At 28.0% G+C, this 27167-nt stretch overlaps 10 protein-coding genes across 10 annotated transcripts; 4 read left to right on the top strand and 6 right to left on the bottom strand.

The window, feature by feature from the left end:
* Positions 1-67: 67 nt before the first annotated feature.
* On the bottom strand, positions 68-4050 carry OCT59_008880 (uncharacterized protein; the record flags this gene model as incomplete). Its single annotated transcript, XM_025312523.2, has 15 exons — positions 68-528; positions 616-770; positions 859-965; positions 1051-1171; positions 1252-1511; positions 1584-1660; positions 1750-2125; positions 2205-2270; positions 2357-2461; positions 2544-3071; positions 3169-3230; positions 3321-3424; positions 3525-3642; positions 3851-3949; positions 4044-4050. The coding sequence occupies 15 exons, from the start codon at positions 4048-4050 to the stop codon at positions 68-70; spliced, it is 2646 nt and encodes an 881-aa protein (XP_025189424.1).
* Positions 4051-4347: 297 nt separating this feature from the next.
* On the bottom strand, positions 4348-5798 carry OCT59_008879 (uncharacterized protein). Its single transcript, XM_025312522.2, has 2 exons — positions 5333-5798; positions 4348-5261 (listed from the first exon to the last, which is right to left on the bottom strand). Exons 1-2 carry the CDS (start codon positions 5694-5696, stop codon positions 4492-4494), a joined length of 1134 nt encoding a protein of 377 aa, XP_025189423.1. The 5' UTR covers positions 5697-5798; the 3' UTR covers positions 4348-4491.
* Positions 5799-12025: 6227 nt separating this feature from the next.
* OCT59_008878 (uncharacterized protein) lies at positions 12026-13349 on the bottom strand (the record flags this gene model as incomplete). Its single annotated transcript, XM_025331320.2, has 5 exons — positions 12026-12066; positions 12161-12456; positions 12529-12571; positions 12641-12688; positions 12773-13349. 5 exons carry the CDS (start codon positions 13347-13349, stop codon positions 12026-12028), a joined length of 1005 nt encoding a protein of 334 aa, XP_025189421.2.
* Positions 13350-14174: 825 nt separating this feature from the next.
* Positions 14175-15785, top strand: OCT59_008877 (uncharacterized protein; the record flags this gene model as incomplete). The annotated part of the gene is made up of 7 exons (XM_025323833.1): positions 14175-14357; positions 14439-14724; positions 14798-14833; positions 14914-15116; positions 15188-15356; positions 15449-15553; positions 15637-15785. 7 exons carry the CDS (start codon positions 14175-14177, stop codon positions 15783-15785), a joined length of 1131 nt encoding a protein of 376 aa, XP_025189420.1.
* Positions 15786-16172: 387 nt separating this feature from the next.
* OCT59_008876 (uncharacterized protein) lies at positions 16173-16779 on the bottom strand (the record flags this gene model as incomplete). The annotated part of the gene is made up of 3 exons (XM_066133171.1): positions 16173-16299; positions 16378-16408; positions 16539-16779. The coding sequence occupies 3 exons, from the start codon at positions 16777-16779 to the stop codon at positions 16173-16175; spliced, it is 399 nt and encodes a 132-aa protein (XP_065999642.1).
* A 1488-nt stretch (positions 16780-18267) lies between these two features.
* On the top strand, positions 18268-20088 carry OCT59_008875 (uncharacterized protein; the record flags this gene model as incomplete). Its single annotated transcript, XM_066133170.1, has 1 exon — positions 18268-20088. The coding sequence occupies one exon, from the start codon at positions 18268-18270 to the stop codon at positions 20086-20088; it is 1821 nt and encodes a 606-aa protein (XP_065999641.1).
* Positions 20089-21147: 1059 nt separating this feature from the next.
* Positions 21148-22562, bottom strand: OCT59_008874 (uncharacterized protein; the record flags this gene model as incomplete). Its single annotated transcript, XM_025312520.2, has 7 exons — positions 21148-21325; positions 21412-21482; positions 21573-21644; positions 21714-21829; positions 21908-22001; positions 22076-22422; positions 22493-22562. 7 exons carry the CDS (start codon positions 22560-22562, stop codon positions 21148-21150), a joined length of 948 nt encoding a protein of 315 aa, XP_025189418.2.
* A 68-nt stretch (positions 22563-22630) lies between these two features.
* Positions 22631-23505, bottom strand: OCT59_008873 (uncharacterized protein; the record flags this gene model as incomplete). The annotated part of the gene is made up of 4 exons (XM_066133168.1): positions 23351-23505; positions 22949-23282; positions 22789-22882; positions 22631-22720 (listed from the first exon to the last, which is right to left on the bottom strand). Exons 1-4 carry the CDS (start codon positions 23499-23501, stop codon positions 22631-22633), a joined length of 669 nt encoding a protein of 222 aa, XP_065999640.1. The 5' UTR covers positions 23502-23505.
* Positions 23506-23613: 108 nt separating this feature from the next.
* On the top strand, positions 23614-24468 carry OCT59_008872 (uncharacterized protein). The gene is made up of 4 exons (XM_025309779.2): positions 23614-23728; positions 23806-23963; positions 24044-24118; positions 24197-24468. Exons 1-4 carry the CDS (start codon positions 23635-23637, stop codon positions 24251-24253), a joined length of 384 nt encoding a protein of 127 aa, XP_025189417.1. The 5' UTR covers positions 23614-23634; the 3' UTR covers positions 24254-24468.
* Positions 24469-24497: 29 nt separating this feature from the next.
* On the top strand, positions 24498-26879 carry OCT59_008871 (uncharacterized protein; the record flags this gene model as incomplete). Its single annotated transcript, XM_066133167.1, has 12 exons — positions 24498-24697; positions 24767-24826; positions 24895-24970; positions 25038-25048; positions 25124-25213; positions 25283-25356; positions 25425-25563; positions 25632-25722; positions 25798-25898; positions 25987-26056; positions 26135-26224; positions 26309-26879. 12 exons carry the CDS (start codon positions 24498-24500, stop codon positions 26750-26752), a joined length of 1446 nt encoding a protein of 481 aa, XP_065999639.1. The 3' UTR covers positions 26753-26879.
* Positions 26880-27167: the final 288 nt, after the last annotated feature.

Below are 27167 nucleotides of genomic sequence, written 5' to 3'. Positions count from 1 at the left end.
TTCAATAAATATTAGAGAAATGTTCATGACTTTTATTGTTGTTTATGGGAGAAGAATATAATACTTATTATGGTGGTGGTGATGATACCATGAGGCTGGAGGATGACCTACTGTTATTATCCACTTCAATAACATTTGATCTTATAAATGCAATCGGAATTTCTCCCATGATCGCGTCCAGCGGATCATCATTTTCACGTCCATTTTCCATATCTCTCGATTCTTTACTTTTCTCTGTATCATGTTTTTCCTCATTATTTACATTAGTCATAATTGGTGTTGAATCATGTGTTTCTTGTGTTATTGACCCGCCGTTATCCAGATCGTTTTCTTCTGATATAGGTGCTAGTCCATTTTCTGCGCTCTCAGCCATTGCTTGTATAGTTGATGATATGAATTTTGATCTTTCCTCAGGTGTTAAATATAAAAATACAAATCCACGTACATCAACGTCAGTGTCATCCGCAAGTCGACGTAACATATTATTGATTTGTGAAGGTCGACTTGAAGAATCCTGATAATATTGTTCTTTATCAAACAAATTAGAATAATTAACATGATGAATCATCATAAAGAAAATTAACATATTAATTAATTATAAACAAAATGAAATACCCATTCGACATAATTCACCAACAAGCCTTGCTAACGCAATTCTAACATTTATTACCCTATCTGATGCAAGTTTTTCTAAATCATTTAAGAAATGTCTTGCAAATTCCTCCTTCGGATAATCCGTAGAAACAAGAGCATTGCAAATCTGCACAAAACTATGAAATATATTTTAAACGATATCTCAATAATCAATTTATTATACGTATTGATGAAATAATTTTTTTTTTGTAAATTTAAACTTACACTACTCTGCCTCTAAATTTATTATCAGAGGCAAACTCACATACTCGTTTTATCATGTCATTATAACATGACTCATCGTTTCGAACGACTTGAAATAAAGTTGGAAACTATACAAAAATTAAAAAAATAAATAATATATACCTCGACATTTAATTAAGAATTGCATTTGTAAAAATGTGACCTTATACTCACACTAGAGACGGCTGTTTCTCGAACACTAGCAACATCATCCTTGATCGCACGGATGGTTAAAGGTAAAATATGATTTATAACATTTTGACTATTAAATAGTCTGCATAACGCAGGTAATTGTCTAATAATAATTATGTAATATTAAGAAAAATAGTATTCACGAGAATAAATAATTAAATAATTAAAATAAATGCAATTTACTTTGCAATCTCGTCTCTCAAACGCCATTGATGATTTACTCCATCCCATACATCATTTAATGACGGCAAATAATCGTTCCGAGTGTTTAGTGGTAAACACTCGATGAAATCTGCAAGATGTTCCATGAGACCTGATTTAACTTCATCCATATCATCTAAATAAGATCTAAAAACACTCAGTAAGTCTCGTTCTGTTTTTGAGGGACCAATTACTTTTGCGATTTCATGAAGCGAACAAGCCAAAGACCTTCGAACTTTGATCTATAATCATACAAGTATTAATTTCAATAAAGTTAATTAAAAGAATTAATTAACAAAAGTATCAATTTAAACCTGCATATCTCGCGTTAAAGAAAAATATGTCTCTTTTAGATCGTCCCATCGACTTTCTCCCAGAGTTAAAACTACAGCTAGAGTAGATATTTAATAAAATTTTCAAAATAAATTAATATCCAAATAATATAATAATAAAGATGTATCTCGTATCTTTAATGCTCACCGGGAAAATTATATGCACATATAACTGGGCGTTCCGGATCTCTCTGTCCAATCCCGGTATTATTATAAGCACTACCAGTTACATTGGTAATACCGATAGTTGATTCCCTAACAGGCCCCAAACTAAGGAAATGTTGTACCAAACTTTCAGGTACCTTACCATTAGGATGGAAAGTGGCAATTAATTCACCAATAATTTCGCCAGCAGCTGATCGCACACTTCGGCTTACATCTCCTGCGAAAAGTTCAATTCCTTTCACAGCTCGTTCAGCTTTCATTTCTTCTGGAAGGCGAGAGCATATTGTAGCTAAGACTAGGCAGCAAGAACGACGTACGTGCCAAATAGCATCGGTTGAGAAATGGTCGTATATGGGTAACTTTTGATATTATTGTTTGCTGAATATGAAAAACTAGTAATACAACTAACCAGAAGCAAAACAAATGCTTGTTATTTACCAATTTTGACGTAATAATATCCAAAGGTAAAATTCCAGCTAAACTTCCAACCGCTAAAGCCGCTTCCTATATAAACCGATTATGATTTGCGAAATTAATCATATCATCAATAACAAAGGAAACCGTAGGTTCCAACTAAAAACTAATCCCACCTTCCGTACATAAAACACTGGCTCATCTGACATTTTATCTAATTCTGGCACAAATAAACGTGCACATTTTTCTGGACCAACAATAGGTGCAAGTGATGATATTAACTGTAAAATAAAAAAAAAATAATAATAATTAGACTATTTGTAATTCTTAATAATAACTATGAATGTTGTTGATCGTATATACCGTCATCATAGTCATTCGCCCCAATTCAGCTTCTTCTTCGCCACCAGCAACGGCACCAACACTTGTATCATCACCATCCGCGTCCCATTCTAAATCCTCTCTTTTCGCTTTCTCCTGATCTAATTTGCCTATACCTAAAACAACACCCTCTAAAGTCTCTCTCTCCAATAATTCCTTTTCTTTAGGATTTACATCAGGTTCTTCTAATATTCTCTCAACTAGAGACTGAACGGCTGCTTGTGCTGCTGCTGCGATGCTAGTATTTTGATCAAGAAGAAGTGCATGAAGAAGAGGAGTAAAAGCAGCAGGAGATAAATATGGTAAATGACTAGTTGGTGTTTGTGGTTGTGCAGGAAGTTGTTGTAATTGCTGCTGTATTGGTGTTTGTGGTCTTTGAGGTGTTTGAGGTCTTTGTGGTGTATGTGGACGCTGAGGCGTCTGAGGTCGTTGGGGTGTCATTGGTCGAGAATTTATAGACCCATTATCCCCTTGAACGTTATCTGATGTATTTTCTCTCAGTGGACAATGCTATTCCGTAAATATAAGATGTTTCTACTTAGGATAACTGATAATAATGCGATTCCCAAATGGTCTATCTTTATATCTAATAAGTAATTATACGTACAGAATAATAAAACCATATAATCTTATCTACTTCAGGTGCAAATGCTTCACGGACGTGATCCTCTACATATAATAACAATTAAAAATATTAGATAAAGTAGATAATGAATTTATACGAATTAAATAATATAATTAACATATCAATAAATGAACCTGGATCAGTTCCCAAAGAGTTCATCAAGGGTAACACATATTCGACTGCTTCACTAATTTCCACATCTCTTATTAATGAGGGAAGTTCCTTTGCAATGAACACTCTCATAAAGAAAATATACAGTAGATCCCAGACCACAATTCGATTAATTAATTAGAAAAAGCTAAATAACAAATAATAATAATATTTAATATTATACTTACCTATGAAACACCAAATCACTCTTCACATATAAGAATATCTTTTCAAGTGGTGATAAAGAGTCGTCCAATAGAAGTTCTTCATCCTCCATTTCTTCTGCAGCAACGTCAGAAAGATGTTCTATGAGGAAATCCAAGAAAAAGAATTGAAACTTTGTAGATAATCATTTAATAGCTTTAGTGAACAGGATTAGGACTATTCGTACAGTATATCCAAAAAATTCCAATTTGCAAATTGTTTATGATTTGGATATCCTCAGAAGCTGTGCAATTCAGTCTTAATGCAACAGCTAATGTACAAACATTTTAAAAAAGTTCTGGCCACTTACCAGGAACACCCTCTGCCATTTCAGCCAGAAGATCTTCAGAATCCAGTTCGTTACCATCCTCAAGATCTTCTTCCCTTACCGGAAGGGGGTCTTGGTTTTCTAAACAAGTTACAAAAGATTGTAAACCACCTTTTTTTCAAAACATTTGGGAAAACAATAATTTTTTTATAATAAAGTAGGCTTGAGGCTTTACCTGCCATTACGCGCTTTTAAATAGAATAACTCGGGCAAGGTAATAAGAGAATTCTTGCGATGGGCAAACGGGTTAATTCTTACGTTTTCGAGTTTGACCAGTTTTCTAAAAAATTTGATGCAATGTGACGTAACGTTTTTTTGGTGAATTGTGTGTGGCTGTTATTACAATACCCTATGGATGATCCGAACATTTAATACGCGGCAATTTACATTACTGATTTAGACCTAAATGATCTTAAAAGTATCTTAAATGACCAAATAATTCTATTTTTAGAAGCTTAAATAACCTGAATTATAAATGTGCGGTCAATTCTCTTTAATGTTGATTCAACTTTCGTGGGTTTCAACTATACAATATTATTTAACTGATACAACGACAATTTTGACTTGCGTATCAAATTTTAAATAAAAAGATGAATGCAAAAAAAAAAAATATATATCGGATATTATAGTTTAGCAATATCTCGATGATCATTAAAATCATTTTTATCTTTAGAAGTTTTTAACCTAACAGAATTAGACTTATTATTTTCTGATTCATGAACAACCATTCCTAAACCAACTCCCCATTCGTTTTTCTGTTGTCTCATACTACTTCTGATTCTCCATAATAGGCCACCAAAACCACCAAATCCATGATATAATACCGCTTTTCGGCTGGGTGCAGGTATAATATGTTTTACGTGGTGTTCTAAAACTAATCCATTTCTAGGGTCAAATCTATACATAAAGATACCTGAAAAAGTTGTCCGCGGAATTCGAGTTCCACGGGGAGAAAACATCGATTTAATATAGGATGACCTTGGCGTTCCCTCAAATGTCCAACGAATATAAAGTCGCGTGTTTCTATCTGATGGTGATATTGAGGTCGTAGAAAAATATGATGTATGTGTTTTTAAAAAATCTTTCTTTATGTGGCTGAAATAATTATCATCATTTATCGCGTCTTTAAAATATATATCTTGTTCTGATTTATTCTCGTCCTCGCTGTCATTTTCAACTACGTGAAGCTTAACTAATTCTAATGTCAAATCATCAAAATACCATATTAAACTCCATCTTAACAAATTAGCGATTCCTATATATATGTGCTTTCCACGCACATGAAGACGTGTATGATGTGGATCAGTTAACAAAATATTTGATGAATAGATTGAAGTATCAGATAGACCATGTTCAAAGAATAATGGTAAATCATCTCGTATAGTACGAATTGCTTTGAAAAGAGGAATGATCTTATTATCAAAAATTTGGAAAGATAAAATAAAAATAAATCAAGAGAATTACCTCTGCCAACATTAAGCGTATATTCATCTACTCCTTTAGGTTCATTTTCTTCTGATTTATTTTGATTTAATGAGGGATCGTTTTTCCCACCAGTTTCCTTTTCCGATGCTTCCAAATGAGTATGTTTAAAAGAGATTTGCTTTTCTGTATAAGGTATATAGTAATTTTCTTGAACAGTTTGATCGTCAATTGTATGCAACTGTTGTGGTATTGTTGAAAAAGTACTTAAGCTAAACAATGACCTTGAACTACTAGCATTCAAATTTAAGTGTATTTTTTTTTGTATTCTTGACTCAAAGTTAGTTTTATAAAATCGAACGTTTGGCAAGAATATTAATGCGCGTATACTTGACGCCAATAACATGGTAAATAAGTTATCTAAATATAAAAAAATAAATTTGCGCGTTTAAAATTTCGTTTCACATGCAGGAACACAGATTCCTGAAAATGGGGACAATGATATTCATTATCTTTAATTTCGCGATTATTTCTGATTATTAATTTCTTGTAACATGAACCGAAATCTTTTCATATTATCACGTGATTTTTATATCATGTGGTTTTATCATTAATTTTATATATTGGTTTTTTCTTATATTTGTATGTTTTTACTTGTAGGAATTATCTCATAGTTTTTTTCTGTGAAATAAAAATAAAAAATAATTACTTGGAAATTTTTTTTAATTATTTTTACTGAAAGCAGTAACTTTATTAAGAAATTATAATTTATATATATAAATCATTTCTAACAAAAACTATATTTTATATTATAGTATTTGACATTATAGTTATATGGATTTTTTTTTTATTTTATATCAGATATTATTCATAATTTAGTTAAACTGATGATACTATTAATATGATAATTATATTTACATTACAGTACTTAATGCTGCAGCATATACAGTACTTTACTTATTTTTTTATTTTGCAATATTTGCAGTATAGAAAAATAAAAAATAATACTAATTAAATCTTTTTTTTTCAATTATTTTTGAGAGTGCTAAGCAATTTCAATTAGAGTAACTTCTTGATTTAGGCCAATGGTTTTTTATAGTATTAAGTACTAATGGTATATTTTAATAAAGTTGTTATATGATTATTATTTAATGAAACCAAAATTAATACTTTTTGCTCTTTAGTTTTTTGCAATCCAGAGAACTTCTGTAAGCACAGTTGGTGCCTAATAGAGATCATAGTATATTATATAATTATAAAATTATATTCATGATTATGTGAATTATTATAATGTAATGTATAAAATAAATAATTTCTTTATTTTATTTCTATTAATTATAACCATCAAAATTATAATAAATTACATTATCAATAAAGGAAGTGAAAGCAATATATTGCCAGGGAATTCAAATTTGTTTGAATGGCAATGGCCAACCTCTGGATATTTGAAGGATGTACTGTATATTAACACAGTCTATACCTAATCTTGAACCTTGGGCTATCATATTTACTCCTACACAATTAGAATAATTGCAAAAGCATGAAATTGAAAACTCTAATCCAAATATATCCACGCCTACTATTTCACATTCTAATTGAGAAATTCTGTATAAAGAAAATTATTCTGATTTCTTACAAAATTCCACATTTTGTTAGTTTCGTTCCTTCACTTCCAATTTTATTAGCTTTATCCTTTTCATATTCTTTCTTTAGCATTATAGTAATTAATGTGATACTATTGCAGCAGATATCTGACCAGAACGTCTTACAAAACAAGTTCTTGTAAAAAAAAATACAATCTAGAGGAATAGTGCAAATGGAAAGAAAATAAAGGATTAGTAATTAATCTAGAGAAAGAATTAAAAAAAAGAAATAGAACGTAAAAAATCAATCAAGTGAGATTAATCGTAATAACTAATGCTTTCGAAATGTCTGATATTTGAAATACATACTGGCAAATATGAAAAGCTGGCTGGGCCTTAAAGAAGAACCAAAAATTTGGTAAAAAAGGGAGAATGACAAATCAAGTGAGAGAATTGCTAGAAGAATATTTTATGGCAGGTAATGCAGACAAATGTAATCGTTACACTGCTCAAGATATGCAATGTGGATTGGAAAAGTGTGCGCAGGAGGTGGAATCGATAAAAATGTTCCAAAAGTTACCACGATCCAAAATTAGATACCAAAAACTACTAGAGAGCATCAGGAAGAGGCAGTAACTAGAGGGTTGAATTATAATAATCAGTAAAATTAGAACTAATAATAGGATATTGCCTTAAAAGTCGTTCATTACCAAACGATTGAAAAGTTCATAAAATTGTAAAAAATGGAATAAGAATAGGGTTATTTAGTGTTTTTTGTCTTTTGTGACATAATAATTCATTTTATAACTAGCAATTAAGAAGCTCATAATAGCTTTTTTTCTAAAAATCTGTGCTTGAAAGGTTTCAGTAAAATAGTGCGTAAGATTAAATGAATTTTATTAAATGATCTACAAAATTCACCCCCATTTTTTGTCACTGAATTATTAATCTCGTGATATTGATATAATGTAAAGTTCGGCTGAAATTACATTAATTCCAGCCGGAATGAAAATTTCGTTAAATTGAAAAACTTTTTTTAAGATCATATGTACATCATACCGAACATAACGGAATAAATAGTTATTTGAACAAATCCGCCAATATGCATAATAAAAACCATTTTGATTTATATTTGTGCGAAATTTGTGGCTGATTAAATAAAACTCGTGGCTTATTAACGTAATTACATAACCTATAACTGCATTTTTAAAAAAAATAAATAGTTTAAGGCTCATTCCTTCCTATTACTTTCACAGAATTTTTCAAGTGTGACCGGCTAGTAGCGTCCACCACCTATAAAATTTACGAATATGAGAATTATATTAAATAATATATATGATAAATTACCATAAGGCGAAGTGAGGCAAAATCGATATGATTCTGAGAATCGAGGCTCACAGTTGCTGAAGTTTTTCCATGTTTTAATAGAATTCTTCTTTGATGTAAATACAAAATAAACTGGAATTATAATAAAAAAATATTTCTAATAAAATATTTCTTTGCTTTTCTTATAGAAGCATGCATTAGACATAAATATAAATGGTCAGCTTTTTTTTAGTTAAAAAAACATTTTTAATAAATATTTCTTTTTCTCTTCTTTGTATAAATACTAGAGCTCCGAATGGGTCAGGTCAGGTCAGGTTAATTGATAAACCTGACCTGAAATTTTTTTTCAGGTCAGGTCAGGTCAGGTTATATCAGGTTGTCTGTTTGACCTGACCTGACCTGAAACCTGAAAAATTTCAGGACTATTTTTATTAAAGTATTAAAAAAAAATGGTACAAAACGTTTTTTTTTTAATATAATATTATGAAAAAAATGTTTTCGCAACGTTATTATTGAAATATCAAAAAAAAAATGTTACGAAACATTTTTTTAATATAATATTATGAAAAAACGTTTTCGCAACATTTTTTCTCAAAATATTGCGATTCAACATTTTTATATTAAAATCATATAAAAAAGTGAATCCCAATACTGCAATTCACTTTTTTATATTGATTTTGTATAAAAAAAGTGAGTTGCGGTATTGCGATTCACTTTTTTATATTGATTTTATATTAAAAAAGTGAGTTGCGGTATTGCAATTCACTTTTTTTATATAGAATTAATATAAAAAAGTGAATCGCAATACCACAACTCACTTTTATTATATAAAATCAATATAAAAAAGTGAATCGCAATACTGCAACTCACTTTTATTATATAGAATCTATATAAAAAAGTGAATCGCAATACCGCAACTCACTTTTATTATATAAAATCAATATAAAAAAGTGAATCGCAATACCGCAACTCACTTTTATTATATAAAATCAATATAAAAAAGTGAATCGCAATACCACAACTCACTTTTATTATATAGTAGAATCAATAGTTTCAGGTCAACAGGTCAATCAGGTCAGGTCAATCTTCATACCTGACCTGAATTTTTTTTAAAAATCTCAAACCTGACCTGAATTTCAGGTCAGGTCAGGTCAGGTTACCTGAATTTGGCTGACCTGTTCGGAGCTCTAATAAATACTCATTTTTTTCTTTTCTTTTTTTCTTGCCTTTCCTTGTTCTGTTCATCCATATAGATTTGAATATAGTAGATATAAGGTAAATTGGGATCGAAGGAAGTTTTTTTTTAAAATTAAATTTTTCTAACAAAAATTTTTCTATCTTTTCTACAGTATCTTTTCCTTCTTTTTCGTAAAAATACTGGAATTTACAATGTGCTAAAACTGTCAAAACTATCTATACCAAAACATAATGTTTCTCTTGGTATGTAAGGCCACACAAATTCGAATTTTCGGTTCACTTCACCCGGCCGGGTCACTTTTTCAAATTTCAATAAAAAAAAGTTTATATATAAAAAATTTATCACGTGATCAGGACGTAATTTTATTGGCGGGTAAGTTTATCACGCGGCTAAGAACTTCTATAAATTCCTCCCTTTTAAAAGTCAACCAATCAAATGTCACGATTTTATATGTAAACTTTTTTTACTAATAAACAATAAACCCCGGGTCCCCGGGTCGATTTTAAATTTCAATGTTACGTGAACCGAAAAATGAACTTGTGTGGCCTAAGGGTAGGCTCCACGACTTGGAACTTACAAAATTTTCCAACTTGTTCGACCAATATGTAACGATCCGAGCCCAAATTATTCAAAAGTATCGTATTTTGGTAATGTTCTTTAAAGTAACGATCCTTTTCACGTTCCTGGCATTTTTATAAACTTTTATATTTTTTTGTTTTACTTTCAATGCTTTTAAATCTGTCATTTTTTGTGATGATATGTCTTAATCTTTTTGTTCTTGCACTAATTTCATTTTTATGATATATTAATTTCCATAATTGTGATAACTTCTTTCAGATCTTTATAATAAATAGTATATAATCATGTTTTGAAGTAAAAAATAATATCAAAATTTTAATAAATGTCTTTTGAATAACGGACAGGTAATTTTAAATTATTTAGCCAATCAAATCATATGATCTTAGGAACACGTTCGTTACGCAAGGTTATAAATTATAAACCCTTAATTATAAAATACAAATGTAGAGTTCCAAATTGTTATTAGAGTCCAGTGGTCAAAATTGGATGTGCTGAATGTGCGCTCCATACATCACTTTAAATTTGCGCACTATAATAAATGAGGGTTCGGATTTGCTATAAACATCAAAAAATTTAAAAAATTGATTACGCTAGAATCGGTAATCGGTTATGCACTTATGCGTAAGCCACAAACCCGCGTTAAGCCGTTAATGGTTAGTCCATTAGAACTTAGTTCCTATGACGAGTATTGGTTTATTATGAAGGATAGATTTGGAAATATTGATAATAAAATAAAATAATCATTATGTTCATATTTTTAATAAACATATGCGTCTCTTAAATTTTGGCGTGTGCATACACATAAAGCGCACATGATTTTCAATATTGCTCACATAACTAAAATAATCATGTGTGCTGGCATGCTTATAAATACGATATAAACTATTTCCAGTTTAACGCGACGCGTCCTTTTACCTTTTACATGTTATTTATTATATGAAAAATATCAATAAAAATTATACAATCGCAATTGTAGTTTATTTAAAAAACATCAGCACGATGAAAAAAGCATGATCCTATTTGGTTGTACTGTAGGATAAATTGTATTATCACTAATATGTTCATAGGAAATCTCAAAAAATGATCTATTAATTAAATGTGCACACAATTGTCATCCATCGAATGACGATTCTATACAAATATATAAAATAAGTTGTATTGTTTATATTTAAAATTAGATTCTAGTTCTAAATCACAAAGTAGCGGGATATTACGAATCAAATTTTTAGTATGACATATATATAAAAAAAAAGTATGTTCTTGTTAACAAATTGAAATTATTATTTGATATACAAGACATTTTCATAAATTTAATTTTAAATTATTATTGGATGATTCATTTTTATAATAAAAATTACAAATTACTTAAAAAATACCTATAGCACAATTAATATAATTAATATACAGGATTATGATACTTGAAGTGATGCGTAGCAAATCTTTTTGTTACTTTGATCGGATCCTAAATATATATTGTAAGTAATGTAACATTCCATAAAAAATTGGTTTTTAAGCGAATTTACCCAAAGAAGAACATTATATCCCATATCAACTCATTTTATTGAACGGGTTAAATACAAGTGTATTACGGTTTACGGCACACTTAACTTGTAATACCATAGGAAAACTGGGTTTTCCGTCAATTATTTAAATCAAAGTTTTAAATTAACTCTCAAATTCAATAAACTAATAAACTAAATAATTCGAAAAAAAAACCCCCCCGTCTCACATCCAATATTATGAATAAACGGCAATATTATTATGCAAGATGTCATCATACGGATATATCAGATCGCGTTATAGGAAATCTATTGTCACCATTTTAAGAAATGATCAGTCTAACGGTAACGATAAAAAATTACCTTTTTAAAAAAATTCCTATATTATTATTGATACATAATAATAACAGTGAAAATAATGAACAAGAAATAAAAATATTCTTGCAGAATTAAATGAAATAAAAAGAAATATTTAATCGGGTAACACCTTTTTCTCAGATTTACGATATCATGACACAATGAACGATGCACGTTAAAAAAAAATAATAAATCAACTGTGAATTTCTTTAATCTCGTCGTCATCTGCTATAACTAAAAAAAAATCCTGATTAATTAAATAACAAAAGCAAAATTCCTAATAGGTGTATAACATGTATAACAAAAAAAAAAATATTAATATCCATACTTTGTTCTTCAGCTTTTTCTTCATCCGGAACTTCCTTCTTATTCAATTCCTTACGGCTATCTGCAAAATATTTAATTTTTTCTAAATAATGTTCATCTAAATAGTATTCCTTAAGTAAAGTTTCCAGAATTTGAACTCGTTCTTCTAAAGAATTTAAATATCCAGATTTTTTAGGTCTATCTTTAACATCTTCAACTAAAGGAATACCGCCTTTTGAAACATATACTCTTGCAAAATTTCTTCCAAAACTTCTAACACAAGGAATACTAGTTAAAATAATTGTTTGAGCTATTCCCCTTTTAATATATAATATATTAATTAATTAATAGCTTTTATTTAGATTATTAGATGTTAAAATAATATATTACCACGGTCCAAGTTTTCCCGATCCAAAAATAGAAGCAAAAAATCCTATATTATATATAAAAATAATATTAATTTACAAAATTGTTATAAGACTATTACAAAATAACGATTTACCTTCAATAGAACCATAAAAACCTCCAATATCAGATAAATAACTCTCAACTGTAAATCAAATATTTATTAGTTTTTAATGTTTTTTAACTTTTTTGAGTAGAAGTACCATACTATAATATACGTTCTACTTACAATCATAAATAACCATACTATTGTATCTAAAAGGGAAATATATATTAAATCCCAATCCAATTCTATTTGTATCTAAATTTAAAGGTAATTGTTCCGATTGTAGATCTAATTCTAAATCACAACTATTTAAGTATGAATTAGTTGATGATTTGATATGAATAAAAAAAGCTTGTCCCGGACGAAAATAAAACGCTTTTGGACTGTAGCCAATACAATTAATTTCAGTATTTAATATATTTAATGTCATATTTATAGTTAGTTTTAAATAATTATTTGGTAATATAGATGAATAGTCGCTATTGTTCAATTTAGCTTTATCGTTATAATAGGAATTTATTATGTAATCCAATTGATTATCATTAATTGTACTATTTTCAATACCATTTAAAGGAAATTCGATATCAATCCAAAAAGCACCACTCCTTAATCCTGATGCAAAATCTGGTATTTTAGTAGGGAGAGGAAATGACATGCAACGTCCGGCAGACGTAATGTTTTTTCGGACAACGCCTAAAGGAAATGGTCGAAAATAAGCTTCCATTGCATCATTAGCGCACATGGATGTTTCTATCACCATTTTAGAATCTGGTTTTTTTTTAAAAAAAAAAAATTAAGAAAAGATTAATACAAATTTTGGAGAAATTATGTTACTTCTTTTTTTTTTTACCTATAGGAACATCAAGTTGTTCTAAAACAGTTTGATGAAATATTTTGTTAAAATTATCATAAATACTAAATTTTAAAATTATACATGTAAGAATGAAGGCAACACCACATCGAAAAATTCCAAACCAAAATGGTTCTGTTTTTCGCCAACTGCAAGAGTCAATCAAAAAAAACATGGAGTATATATATAATTTTTAATCGTTGAACAAAAATCGTTTGTTATTATTCTAATGATAAAACTCTTTAGTAGGTAAAAGATTTAAGAATTAAAATCTGAAAAATTCTTGAATTTTGTCGTACATTTATGAAACAAATAATTTTCAAAAAAAAAAAAAATTATTTGACGTATATTAAACTAAAATTGTCATTGTAACAATTTTATATAAATTATTATTCAAGACTAAAATATATATAATGTTTAGTTTCAAAGTAAGAGTCATTCAAAAGAGCCTTTTTGAGAATTATACATGCAATTAACGTCACATACTGCAGTTACTGCACGCCTAAATTTGTAAAGGTTATTCGCAAATTCAATGTGAGAATTGGGACATAATAATCGAAGTGAAAATCAGCTTTTTTATTGAAAAAAATTTATCGGGTAAATTAAAAAATACAGTGAAATTGGGTGCATTGCGCCTATCTGTGCAGTACCGCAGTAGACCATTTTTTTTTTAAATTATTTAATTCTCCAATTCTTGAAAGAAATAACTCCCAATTTCAACGAACTAAATAAAAAATGGGTGATAATAATGATAAGAATATTATAAAGAATAAGAAACGCTTCACATTAAATACCCTATTTTTAGGAACACTTTTTACTAACACAATATTTGACATTATAATCATAATTATTTTACCTTTTGGGATGAACCTTTTAATTTTATTAACCATCGTTACTTTTTTATGGGGATTCTTTGCGGTAAATCATTCTTTATTAAAATTTCATCATTTTGTCTAAAATTAATAAATGTATTTTTTATTTTTTTTTTATTGAATATAGATCGTTAGGAAAAGAATACGTTATTTTATAGGATTTTGTGTAATAAACTTGGCCCCTATTTTAATTTTAATTAATGCTACTTTTAATTCAGATGATGATAATATTAAATATATATTGATTAAGAATAGTAAAAATGTTAAATTGAATAATGATCAAAAAAAGTTTATTCTTGTTGCTAGTATATTAAAAATAATTATCGAAGTAATATTTATTATTATTGCTATCATTATATGCAATGTTAATTATGAAAAATCTGGAGAAACTGAAAAATCTGAAGGAACTAAGGGTAAGATTTTGTTGATTTTGTTATGATTTATTTATTTATAATATTTTAACATTAAATTTTATTTAATATTTAGATACTAACTCAAAGAAATTAAATATTATACAAAAATGTAATTATATAAGATTTTATTTTCAATTTTCAATATAAATATGTTTAATATTTTAATATTAAATTTTATTTAATATTTAGTTCTTGAGGGATCCCCAGGAAATATTTACATTGCATACAAACTTTTTAATTTCTCTTTATATTTATCGTTATATTTTATTCTCATAATGAATGGAATATTATCATTATACGGTTTTGAATTTATTCCTACTAAAGATATAGGACATCTAGTTTTATTTACAATTTGTCTTTTTATTCCTTCTTTTTTTATATTATATCTCTCAGTAAGTAATTTTACCAGAATAAGTGAACAATATATTAAAATCAATTTATTAACTTTATTAATATATTCTAGAATAAAACAATCAAAAAAAAAAATCAAAAAGTAAGAATCTTTAAATATAAATATCTTTTAATTGTTGATATTTCCCTTGGTTTTCAAATTGCATTTTGCATAGCATTATTATTATATATTGGTTTAAAATATAAAAATTATCGTAATTATTGTAATATTATAACAATACGTAAGTATTTTTTTTATATAATACTCGTTGGAGATTTTTTATATCAAATACTAAATTTTTTGATTTTTTTTTTTTTAAAAAAAATACATAAGCAATTATAACAATGATTTCATCATTATTAACAATTATAACATCAATATTATTTTATCGTAAGTCTAAAAATAAAGATTTTATTGATGAATTTTTTATACTTTATTGTAAGTATTATTATTTTTATTATTTTTTTTTTGAATTTCAATCGAGTTTTCACAAATTTATACATTTGTATATTTATTTTCAGTGAAGCAAGAATATAAATTGCATTCAGATAATGAATATGATCATCAAGATGATGATGATGATGATGATGATGTACACGAAAACATTTTAACCGAAATAATACACATAATAGACAAAATACTCATAAAACTTGGAAAATCATTATCGTGATTTTCTGTGAAATTCATCATTAGTGTTATTCAATAAATATTAAATAAGATTATATATTGTATGTATAGAATATGAGATCTTTATTGAATAATTTTTCTTTTAATATGAATTTATATGAATTTTTGATGTTAGAAATATTTTTTAAGTAATTTTTTTTTTAAAAAAAAATTTCAAAGTATATTATCTATCACATACTATAATTAAAAATATTTATATGTAAAAAGTTTAAAAAATTTCATATATAATTTATTACAATATTTCATACTGTTAGTTATTATATAAGAGTATTTGATTCACGCTAGGGCTAAGAGATATATAAAATAAATTGTTAATGAAAATAATTGTTAAATGAATAAAATGATATATATAATGAAAAAGTCTTCTTACTTAAGAATATTGAAGATTTTGAACACCAGTACCGCTACTATTAGCATTTGCGGCAGCAGTATCAACATCATTCTTGAAATTCGCAAAATTTTTAGAAACTTTTTGATTGTATTGATTGGTTTGAATACTAAAAGTACGTAGTGCTCAAACTTTAGAATAAAAGCTTACTTAAATTTTATAAAAGATTTCATAATATAATACTTACTTAGTAAGGAAGGCCAAATTTGGAAAAAAGGCTATAAGTGTAAAATTATAGCGTAAAAAAAAAAATAGTTAAATAAATAAAAAAATAAAAAAAATAATGTCACAGAGGTTATGAAGTGCCAATTATTGTATGTCTGTACATTTTAAACATTGTTCACTTACGAGATTGACTAGGAGGTTTAACGGAACGAGGAAGTTTTTTATGGGGTCTATGGAAGATTTTACCAAGTAGAATTTCGATTTTCTTGGTTTTGCCTCCTTTATCCTCGGGTCCTCCTTTATCCTCGGTTTCGCCTCCTTTATTCTTGGGTTTTCTTTTTGTACTCTTGGTGGGTTTGATTTTTTTATTATCGGTGGGTATGTTCCTGGATTCGATTTCTTCTGATTTTTCTGATTCTGTCATTCTAAATATTTAGTGCTCAAACTTTAGAATAAGGGTTATTTATTTAAAAATTTTAAAAAGTTCTTCATTACTGAATAAAGCTTCTTTATTTTTTTTTTTTGACATAAATAAACTACTAAATGTGTAAAATAATTATATCACGGAGGTGATTAAGATTTTTCAAAGTTTTGGTAAAAATCAATGAATCCTGCAAGTAATTTTATATGCACGCCAAATATTGTTACAAGTTTTAAATGCAAGAAAATTTTTTTTATTGTTTACCGCATTTTTTCAATTTTAAACGCGTTTGGTCTATGTCAAACACTATAAATCTATCATCATGTGAATATGGAATTTCATACGCTCAGCGCGCTGCGCCATCTGCGCAAATCTTTGATTCTATTATACAGATTTAGTATATTTTGCTGCATGTATTTTTATGTGGGGTTTTTTTTTTTTATTTAAACCTACAATTTTGGCATAATTGATTACTGAATTTCACGGATAATCAAATCATTCGAAATTACTCGATTCAATTTTTTTTTTTCGATAAAAAATAAATTATTATGTGAACCGATAAAGAAATCCCTAGTATATTTTAGTAAATTGACTATCCATAAATAAAAATTTCTATAAAGTTTGAAAATCCAAATTTTATTTCACGTCATTTTTATATGCACTCATATTTCACAATTTCATAATGTATTAAAAAAGTCCTCATTATACATTAAATGATATATGAACCGATCGAAAATTATTATATTCATTATCAATTAAATAATATATATATAATTGGTATCAATTTTTCCTTTAAGATTTTTATTTTGAAAAAATTCATATCAAGTTCTTTTACTTTTTAATACAATGCGAGACTTTTTATTTACAAAATGTTCACTACATTATTTCTTGCCTTTTTTCCTTGTTATTACATCTATACCATCAACGTTTGCCCTTAAAGAAGATTTATTTGGACCCCCATTTGACAATAACCCTTACTTTCTATCAATCTATCAAACTGTCGCAAGTATTTTAATCCCTATTATTATCAGGGAGACCTTTCATAGGAAGTTGTATTTCTTTTCACCCCTTTTTTTTATATACTTTTTATTGTTTTTCGTTGATCTAGAAATGACGCGTCAATTCACTCGTTTGTGTTTTAACCATTACAATGACCCTTTTTTCTGGGATTATTTTTATTATTTATTACCCCTATTCATATTCAATTTTCTTGAAGTTGCATCCATAAAATATTATTTTTGCAAATACTTTAATATTTTATCGATTCTTTACGGGTTTATAGTTAATTTGATATTTTTGGATAAAGCTATGGATATTTATGTTGAGAGTCAATTTGGTCTCATTGTAAGAAAATTACTTGTGGGCTTATTCGTATTTATTTTGATCTTAAATATTACGTCCAATTTATGTGTAATACCATTACCAAAAAATACTAAAGAAAACCGCAAATGGCCACGAATATTATTCATTATACCTGCCTTTTTGATAAATATGGGTTTACAACCAACCATCTATTTACTATATTTGTATGAAGAAATTAAGGGTGATGATAAGAAGGGTGATGATGATGATAAGAATGATCATGACAATTGTCCGCTTTGCTTGAGTCATAATTATGTACATGCTAATCTAGATACTTTTGGAATCAAGAAGAAGGATAAAGATTGTCCGGTTTGTAAAAGACCACATAATGATGATGAAAAAGAATGTTGTCTGGTTTGCAAAAAAAAACATGAAGATGGTGAAAATTGTTGTCGTATTTGCAAAACAAAACATAAAGATGAAAAAGTTTGTTGTTTGGTTTGCAAAAAACAACATAAAGATGGTGTAAAAAAATGTTGTCCGGTTTGTCCAGTTTGCAAAAAACAACATAAAGATAAAAAATTTTGTTGTTTGGTTTGCAGAAGAAAATATGAAATTGATAAAAAAGATCATTGTTGTCCGGTTTGCGAAAAACACCATAAAAATGATGAAAAAGATTGTTGTCCGGTTTGCGAAGAACAACATGAAGATAATGAAAAAGATTGTTGTCTGGTTTGTGAAGAACAACATGAAGATGGTGGAAAATGTTGTCGGAATTGCAAAAAACAACATAAAGATGGTGAAAGAGTTTGTTGTCCGGTTTGCAAAAAACAACATGAAGATGGTGAAAAAGATTGTTGTCCGTTTTGCAGAAGAAAACGTAAAAATGATAAAAAAGATCGTTGTTGTCAGATTTGCAAAAAACACCATAAAATTGGTAAAAAAGATTGTTGTCCGGTTTGCGAAAAACAACATAAAATTGGTAAAAAAGATTGTTGTCCGGTTTGCAAAGAACAACATGAAGATAATGAAAAAGATTGTTGTCCGGTTTGCGAAGAACAACATAATGATGTTAAAAGAGTTTGTTGTCCGGTTTGCGAAGAACAACATGTTGAAAAAGTTTGTTGTCCGATTTGCAAAAAACAACATAAAGATGTTGAGAAAGATTGTTGTCCGTTTTGCAAAAAACAACATGAAGATGTTGAAAAAAATTGTTGTCCGGTTTGTCCGGTTTGCAAAAAAAAACATGAAACTGATAGTAGAAGAAATTGTTGTCGGGTTTGCAAAAAACAACATGAAGATGGTGAAAAAGATTGTTGTTGGGTTTGCAAAATACAACATAAAGATAATGAAGAAGATTGTCGTTGTCCAGTTTGCAAAAAACAACATAAAATTTATGAAAAAGATTGTTGTCTGGTTTGCAAAAAAAAACATTTTGATGAAGATTGTTGCCCGGTTTGCATAGGTCATCATTTTATACATTATCAGAAATTTAGGGCTGAGAAGAAGAATGAGGAGATTGAGAGGAGTAATGAATCTATCATAAAAAAGATCATAAGTTATTCACGTACCCTCATATTTAATGAGAAGAGTAGAAAGAAAGATGATGAGCATTATAAGGAAATAATTTATTTGAAGATCAATGGAATTGTTAGTTACCTTTATTATTTACTTAACTTCTTATATACCGTCATTTTCGCAATGATATCTGGTCCTTCTACATGGTGGGTTCAACTTTACTTGATTGTAAAATCTACCGAGTATTCTGTATATCAAAATTCTGGTCCGGATTCTACGTATTCCATATTTAAAAATTTTATATACGATATTTACGATATTGTTACCAATTTTGTATACGAGGTTACCCATATTGGTGATGATGAAGAACTTGGTAAAGAAGATCCCAATTTTAGCGCCTCCTTCCCTGATAAAGTTCCCAATGTTACCGCATCAAATAATAATGATGACATTGAAGAATTGAAAGAAGTGAAAATTCAGAATGTACAATGATCTATATTTTTTTAAAAAAGAAGTGCAAAGATAAACAATTATTCAAAAGGTTAAAAAGTTTCTATTATTATTGACAATACATCCACTTATCGTAAAAATGAGCAATACGAATTGTATTAGTTGGAGGACATCTTGCTTGTTGTGTCACCTTGTATTTTACCCATAATGTATATACGACGGTTCGAAGTGATTTTTCTTTTTGTAAATTTAAATATTTTTCTCTTTATCAATGTATTTTCATATCATATAAGCATATATTTTTGATAAAAAAAAAATAGAAGATACAATGAACGAAATAAATAAATTACAAAGATTTTTTTTATTTCAAAATTCAAAAAGCAAAATTGATTTATTTTATTTTAATGATAACTCGGTAAAAATATTAATCTATGTAAATCATTGATTATCAATTTAATACGGTTTTGTATTTTGGCCAAGAAATTTCTTTTGACTATTACGACTTTTGTTATTTTCATTTTGGTTTCATGTATAGCATACAGTAACATGTCATAAAAGTAATAGGTCAATGAATTCAAATTCATATAAGTATGAAACAAAGTTCTTTATTTAACTGTCATCAATAAGCCGTTGGCAAAGACAATGTATCAAATGGTGGTAATTCATCTTTTTAGTAAAGATATAAGATATTAAGAGGCCCAAATCTGTTGCTGACAAAAATATAAAAAATTGCAAATTTTGAAGAAATGATTTTTTGAACTTATAAGTGTCCTTTATCATCAAAAAAAAAAATCCTTGAAAATTCGCCGGAAGATATTAATTGGTATATGAAGTGAATTTATTTTGTTATAGATTTTAATATTTATTACTTATCTATATAGCAGCTAAAGATTTCAGATGATATAAAATAAATAAATTTATCTCAAATTTATATTAGTGATACTGCTGATTTCTTGCGGACCAGCACTTATCGTCAAATATATTATTATTATAAAAGTTATTATAATAATTAATAAAATTTCAAATTGGCTTATTAAAAAAAAGAGAAATAATAATATTAAAATGTTAAAACTAATAACTATTTTTTTACACTTTTAAACTTCAATCTTCATTATCTGAATTTTCATCATCGTCTTGTTCATTATTAACAGCCTGATCATAATATTTTTGTCTTTCGCCATGTTTTACTATTGAACTTTCGGGTATAATTCCTTCACAATTTAAGTAACCATAATCTCGCTCTGTATGTTGATCAACAGCATTGAGCCAGTTTTGGAAGCTGTCAATACGAAAGAATAAATATTTCAGTATGGATAATTTAATTTATCACCCATCACTTAACCAGAAATTTAAATTAAAAATTACGTGTTTTCAGCGATTTCTTCCTCAAAAATCTTGGAATAAATAAAATTATCTTTAAATTTTTCAATTTGATCCTAATTAATGTATTTAATAAAGAATAATTTTAATAATTATAATCCTATTATAGGTAAAATAGTAAATATATAAATATCGATCGCCATTACCTGATAAATGTCGTAATCAATCACGTCTTTTCCCTGATCTCTGGCTTTTCTATTATAAGAATCAAACACAGGCTAAAGAGGATTCAAAAACATTAGTATAAACAAATGGAATATTCGTTTTTAAAATTAAAATACAATTACCCGTTCAAGTAATAAACCTAACGCTGGAGCTTTTGGTATATTTATCTTGACTTGTGTAAATGTTTTTGCAATAAGGGAAATAGGTGTTCCCGTTCTTACAATCATTACTATTAATGCTTATATTTATAACAAATTAAATAATTAATAAAAAGTTAATATGATGCATTTCATAATAAATTAGTAAAAATACTCACAAACCATTTTACGAATTTGATGCAACATAAATGATTGTCCGTGTATTTTTATGGTAATCCATTCAACATCATTAATAATTTTAGGATCACTTACCTAAGAATCATGAAAAATTGTTATTTATTACATTCTATTACTTGAATATATAAAATCGCGCAAATAGCGCTTACTTGAGAATCGACAATATATCGGTTACAACTTTTCTCTTGAGGACTGCGACCAATTGTATAGTTGTGATAATTATGTGTTCCTCGATATTCCTGAAATCCTTGCCTTACGTGTTCAATAGTTTCTTGTGATATACGATATTTTCGTTTCTCAATCATTTCTTCGGACGTGGCGGTGGGCACATCCACGAATACTTTTTGAGTTGCGGTATCACTTTGGATCGAGTTTGACAATACTAAATTAAATTCTTTCTCAGGGAGTATGAACACATAAGTTGGTAATAGATATTCATATACTCGAGAATCACACAATGTTTTCGCGTGAAAAGAACGAATTACTTTAACAAAACCTATCAATTAAATAATTTTAATTAAATATTATTATATGATTCCTAAAATTTACAAAATTTAAATAATTACCCCACATGCGAATTTGATCGGGGAGATTTTCATTAATCTTTTCAACTACATTAGGAATATCGGTAATCATGTAAAAACGTCGAATTAAAAATAACAAATTAGATTAAATTTATTAAATTTAAAACAATATAATGCAAATTAGTTAGACAAGAGACTTATCTTGAGTGAAATTAAATTTCCAGCCGCATGAACACCTTTATCGGTTCTGGCAGCACGCATCAGACCAACCTGTTACCGCATTAACACTTAACTTTAAATGCATAATATTTTAAAAAATAGAATTATCTATTACTTACTTTTTTGGGATCATCCGAATTATCTTTGGATACAGCACCAGCAGCAACAAAAGCCTTGAATAAATCTTCTTCAATAGTTTTTGCGTTGCGATTACTACAAGATTTTAGTTGCATGAAACGAAATAAGAATCACGAATATATTAACTATCATTCAACATACATTTGCATTCCTTGATAACCAGTCCCGCAAAAACCAACCAAGACAGCAACTTTCTTTTTTGGTTTTCTCGGTTCTTTTGATTCATTCGAATCGCCTTTGTCCTCGATTTTGATTCTCTCATTATTCCGATCCTGTTGCCTATTAATATCATCCCGATTGCCTTTTCTATTCCTAAAGTTCTTGTTAAGGTGTTCTCTTCTATCCTTTGCTGTGGTGAAACGTTTCCTTGAAGACTGTGAATCTTCCATAGCACGTTTTTTTGAATGAGACGCTTCTTTCTCTGTTGATTCAGATGGAACTATAATTTTTTCTGCTTCGATAGTTGTTTCAACTTCTATAAAATCATTATTTGATTATTAAATAATAATATTAATCAGAATAACAAATTAGATTTCTCGCTACCATTAGTTGACTCTATTTTTATTTTCTTGAGAGTTGTCATATTTGGTAAGTATTTAAATTTAAAAAAGTTACTTTTATAAAGTCTGACAATATTGTTGAGAGCAATCTTTTGAGATAGAATTTTAAAATTTAAAAATTTAAAATATTTCATTGATAATCATGTATTTTCACGTTTGCGTTACATTCATGAAGATGCATACAGTAATCTGTAACACCCAATAATATATAAATATCAGATTAATCAAAAAATTTTTTTTTTTAATATACTTTAATATACAAAAAAAATGAATTTAGATAAACATTCAGATCCTACTCCTAATACGGAACCTTCAGCTTCAACTAATATCAAAAAACTTTCTATAACGCGCAGAGTATCAGGTAACAAACAAATATTTGAACTTAATTTTCATTAATATAAATTATAAGTATTTTTTAAATTATAATATAACTTATAGGTAAAACATGGAAACATCCAAAAACGGCTACTCGTCGTTCACAATTACCACGCAGCTTGCGTAAAAATTGGAATGAAAAACTAAAAGAACGAAACGAAAGAGAAGCTTTAAAGATGTTAGAAAAAGAAATGAAGGAAGAAAGAGAAGCAGAAAAAAAGGTATTAAATTAATTAGGTTTTTTAATTGAAATATATATATGTAGTTTATAAAGTTAAATTTGGTTTCAACTTTATATTAGAGAAAGCTTGAAATTGCTTTGAAAAGAAAACAAAGATTGGAAGAGAAAGAAAGACAAGAAAAATTAATTACTATTGTAAGTTCAAAATTTATTTTAACAACTAATTATATAATTAACTTGTACTAATTTTATTTTATTGTTATTACTTAATAGTATTCAGCAAAAAAATTAAAGAGACTTCAAAAAAGGAAAGAAAGAAACAAGAAGTGAAATTGAAAATTAACGCGTATATATTTAATCACGTGATCAATAGCATACATATGTATTTATTTTAGCCAATGAAATTTGAAGATTATCTTCATTATCTTCATGTGATTATTTAATAAATTGGACATTTTCTAAATGATTTGTTCAAACACCGTCTTCCTCAAAGGAATTTGTTAACTAAAGGTGTATTGGGCAAAAGACCGCATTTAAGAGTACTGAAACTGAAGATCTTAGTAATCTTTATAAAATGCCTCGTAACAGACATAAGGATAAATTTTCGTTAAATGCTAAGTCCGCCCCAAAGGAATTATTAGGCAAAAGGTCACATTCCGAGAGCACCGAAAGTGATCTTTTTAGTCCCAATAAAATGCACCCTCGTAACAAATATAAGGATAATCCTCCAGACTTTTCTGTTCTTGCATTTAAATATCCGTCCTTTTATCCTTTGTAAGTAATTTATTAAATTTTAATACTAATTTTTCAATAGTCTATAAAATTTATCGCGACTATTTATAGTGTGAATTATTCCAAAGAGGGTAAACCTTATATCGATTATAAAAACCCAGAGGCAGCTCGGTAAGAAAATGGGTTGATATATTATTAATTTATTTTAACAATTAATTTTAATAGAAATTTTTTGTTAGTGAGCTTACATACTGTCTGTTACGTGAAGACTTTAATCTATTTCTAGACATTCCCCTAGATACTTTATGTCCTCCGGTAATTAATTTCGATTACAGTTAATGTCGAATTTACTTGTCATTTATTAACTTGTAATATTTAAAAGATTCCAAGCAGGTACATATTTTAATCCTTGGTTTTCACTGGATCGGAATTTCGGATATCTCAAAAATATATTTGTTTAAATTAAAGACTGAATTATATCCACTGGATAGAGGATTTGATATCATCGACAGAATCTCACGAAGAATTGGGTAAAAATACTGTACATGGAATCGATATGTAAGTGTCAAATGAACATTGGTTTGTATTTCTTGAATAATGAGCTAATATATTCGTGTTGATTTCTAGTGGTACTGGAGCTTCTTGTATTTATCCATTGCTAGGATGTACATTAAATAAGAATTGGGTATTTTTAGCTACCGGTAAATGCTTAAAGATTCAGCATCTACCTGTATGCATATTGCCTTAACATTTTTATTACGTGAACTAGATATCGATAAAAAGGCTGTTAAGTATGCGAAAGACAATGTGCATCGAAATAACTTGGATGATAAAATTACAGTGCGTCGCAATAAAACAGACAAGAAAATCCTTCTAAACGAAAACATGATAAAGGATACAACTATCAAGTAAATATCCTGTATATGATTATTACTTGTTATTTTATTCTTACATTTTTTTTTATATTTGGATTTAGATTTTCATTTTGTATGTGTAATCCACCATTTTACGAGAATCAAGAGCAATACGAAAAAGGAGTTGAGAGCAAAATAACCAGCTCTCATTCGGTATTAATAAGTTTTCCTTTTGTTATAAAATCACTTGAAAAAATATAATAATTAATAGGAAGGTATTATTGTTAGGTATGCACCGGATCATCTAATGAAATGTTTACACCGGGTGGCGAGTTTCAATTTATTAAGGATATTCTAGAGGAAAGTTTGATCTTACGAACAAAAATTCGGTACGTAATATTAATTCACGAAAGTAACAATTAGATGCTTTTTTTAAGAGATGCTTAATTGATATTTTGGATAATACTTTAAATTTAGTTGGTATACATCAAAAATTGGACGATTAGAAACGGTTAACAAAATAGTCTGTGAATTGAAAAAATCAGGAGTATATATCATTTATTTCTCTATTAATTTAATTAAAACTGAAGATTTTAATATGTTTTTTTTTTCTTTATATATTAAGATAGATAACTACGTAGTAACTGAATTTTGTCAAGGACTTACACGAAGATGGGGAATAGGGTGGTCATTTGGAAGTCAACGTCCAACTTTTGTATATATTTCGAATTTTTCATTTTATTAAACAATTAAACAACGATCTGAGAAATAATTTCTAATTTTTTTTTTTTTTCTTAAGAGTGGCTCGCAACCTGTTTCCAAGAAACTTAGAAGGTCGGCGCCACCAAAAAGCGAATTTAGTGTTGTTCTACCGACAAACGTGGGAGAAATTTTTAAGTTTTTGCGAAATCTCTTCGATGAATTGGAGGTTACTGGACAATGGAACGAAGAATCTAATACATTTTATGGTAGTGCACAAATCAATACTTGGTCACGTGCTGCAAGAAGAGCTAAAGCTAAAACGGAAGCACAAAAAACTCCTATAACTCAGAAAGCAGGGGATGAAAATTTATTCGAATTTACGTGCAATCTGGAACCGGAACCTTTGGATGTGAGTATTAGTAACACAAGAGTAATAATTTCATGGACAAATGGAAAAGACAGGAATATATTCGAATCTTTTTATCTTCATATTAAAAAACGGTTAGAGCAAGAATTTAATGATAAAACAGCTTCTTTATAAATTAAATGATACATATATATTTTTGGAAATTTGTAATTTATGAATTTATGTATGCGGCCTTTATCATTCTATCTTTTTATCGATAATAAATTCGTATGTCATTAGTTTCATAATTATTAGATAATATATATCTTTATGTTTGACAGATTAGACTATTAATTATTCTCATTTATCATACATCTTGGCTAAACTACTAAAATATTAAACAATTAAAAATTATCAAATTGTTTACTTAATTTACTTAATAAAGTTATTTAAATACTTAATCAAGCAATTTACAATGTTTTAATCATTATTCATTAGCCGTTTGTTATTTTGTTTCAAAACCGAGATTCTTTATGATTTTTTAGTCTTGGCAGGCACCTCCGTTTTGTGGGCGCGGTTTGTGTCGATCTTCGCCATATAAGGAACAAGT

Source organism: Rhizophagus irregularis, chromosome 17 (genome assembly GCF_026210795.1).
Source record: "Rhizophagus irregularis chromosome 17, complete sequence".
Taxonomy (NCBI): domain Eukaryota; kingdom Fungi; phylum Glomeromycota; class Glomeromycetes; order Glomerales; family Glomeraceae; genus Rhizophagus; species Rhizophagus irregularis.
The sequence above is the reverse complement of the archived record's forward strand: the minus strand, read 5'-3'. Positions and strand labels throughout refer to the sequence as shown.

Bases quoted from the DNA above. Each gene is read 5' to 3' on its own strand.
- OCT59_008879 (XM_025312522.2), bottom strand. From the start codon at position 5,696: ATGTTATTGGCGTCAAGTATACGCGCATTAATATTCTTGCCAAACGTT. The intron at 5,262-5,332 runs GTAATTCTCTTG...CTCTTTTCAAAG, and splicing joins TACGCTTAATGTTGGCAGAG to CAATTCGTACTATACGAGAT.
- OCT59_008872 (XM_025309779.2), top strand. From the start codon at position 23,635: ATGAATTTAGATAAACATTCAGATCCTACTCCTAATACGGAACCTTCA. The intron at 23,964-24,043 runs GTATTAAATTAA...ACTTTATATTAG, and splicing joins AAAGAGAAGCAGAAAAAAAG to AGAAAGCTTGAAATTGCTTT. The intron at 24,119-24,196 runs GTAAGTTCAAAA...ATTACTTAATAG, and splicing joins AAGAAAAATTAATTACTATT to TATTCAGCAAAAAAATTAAA.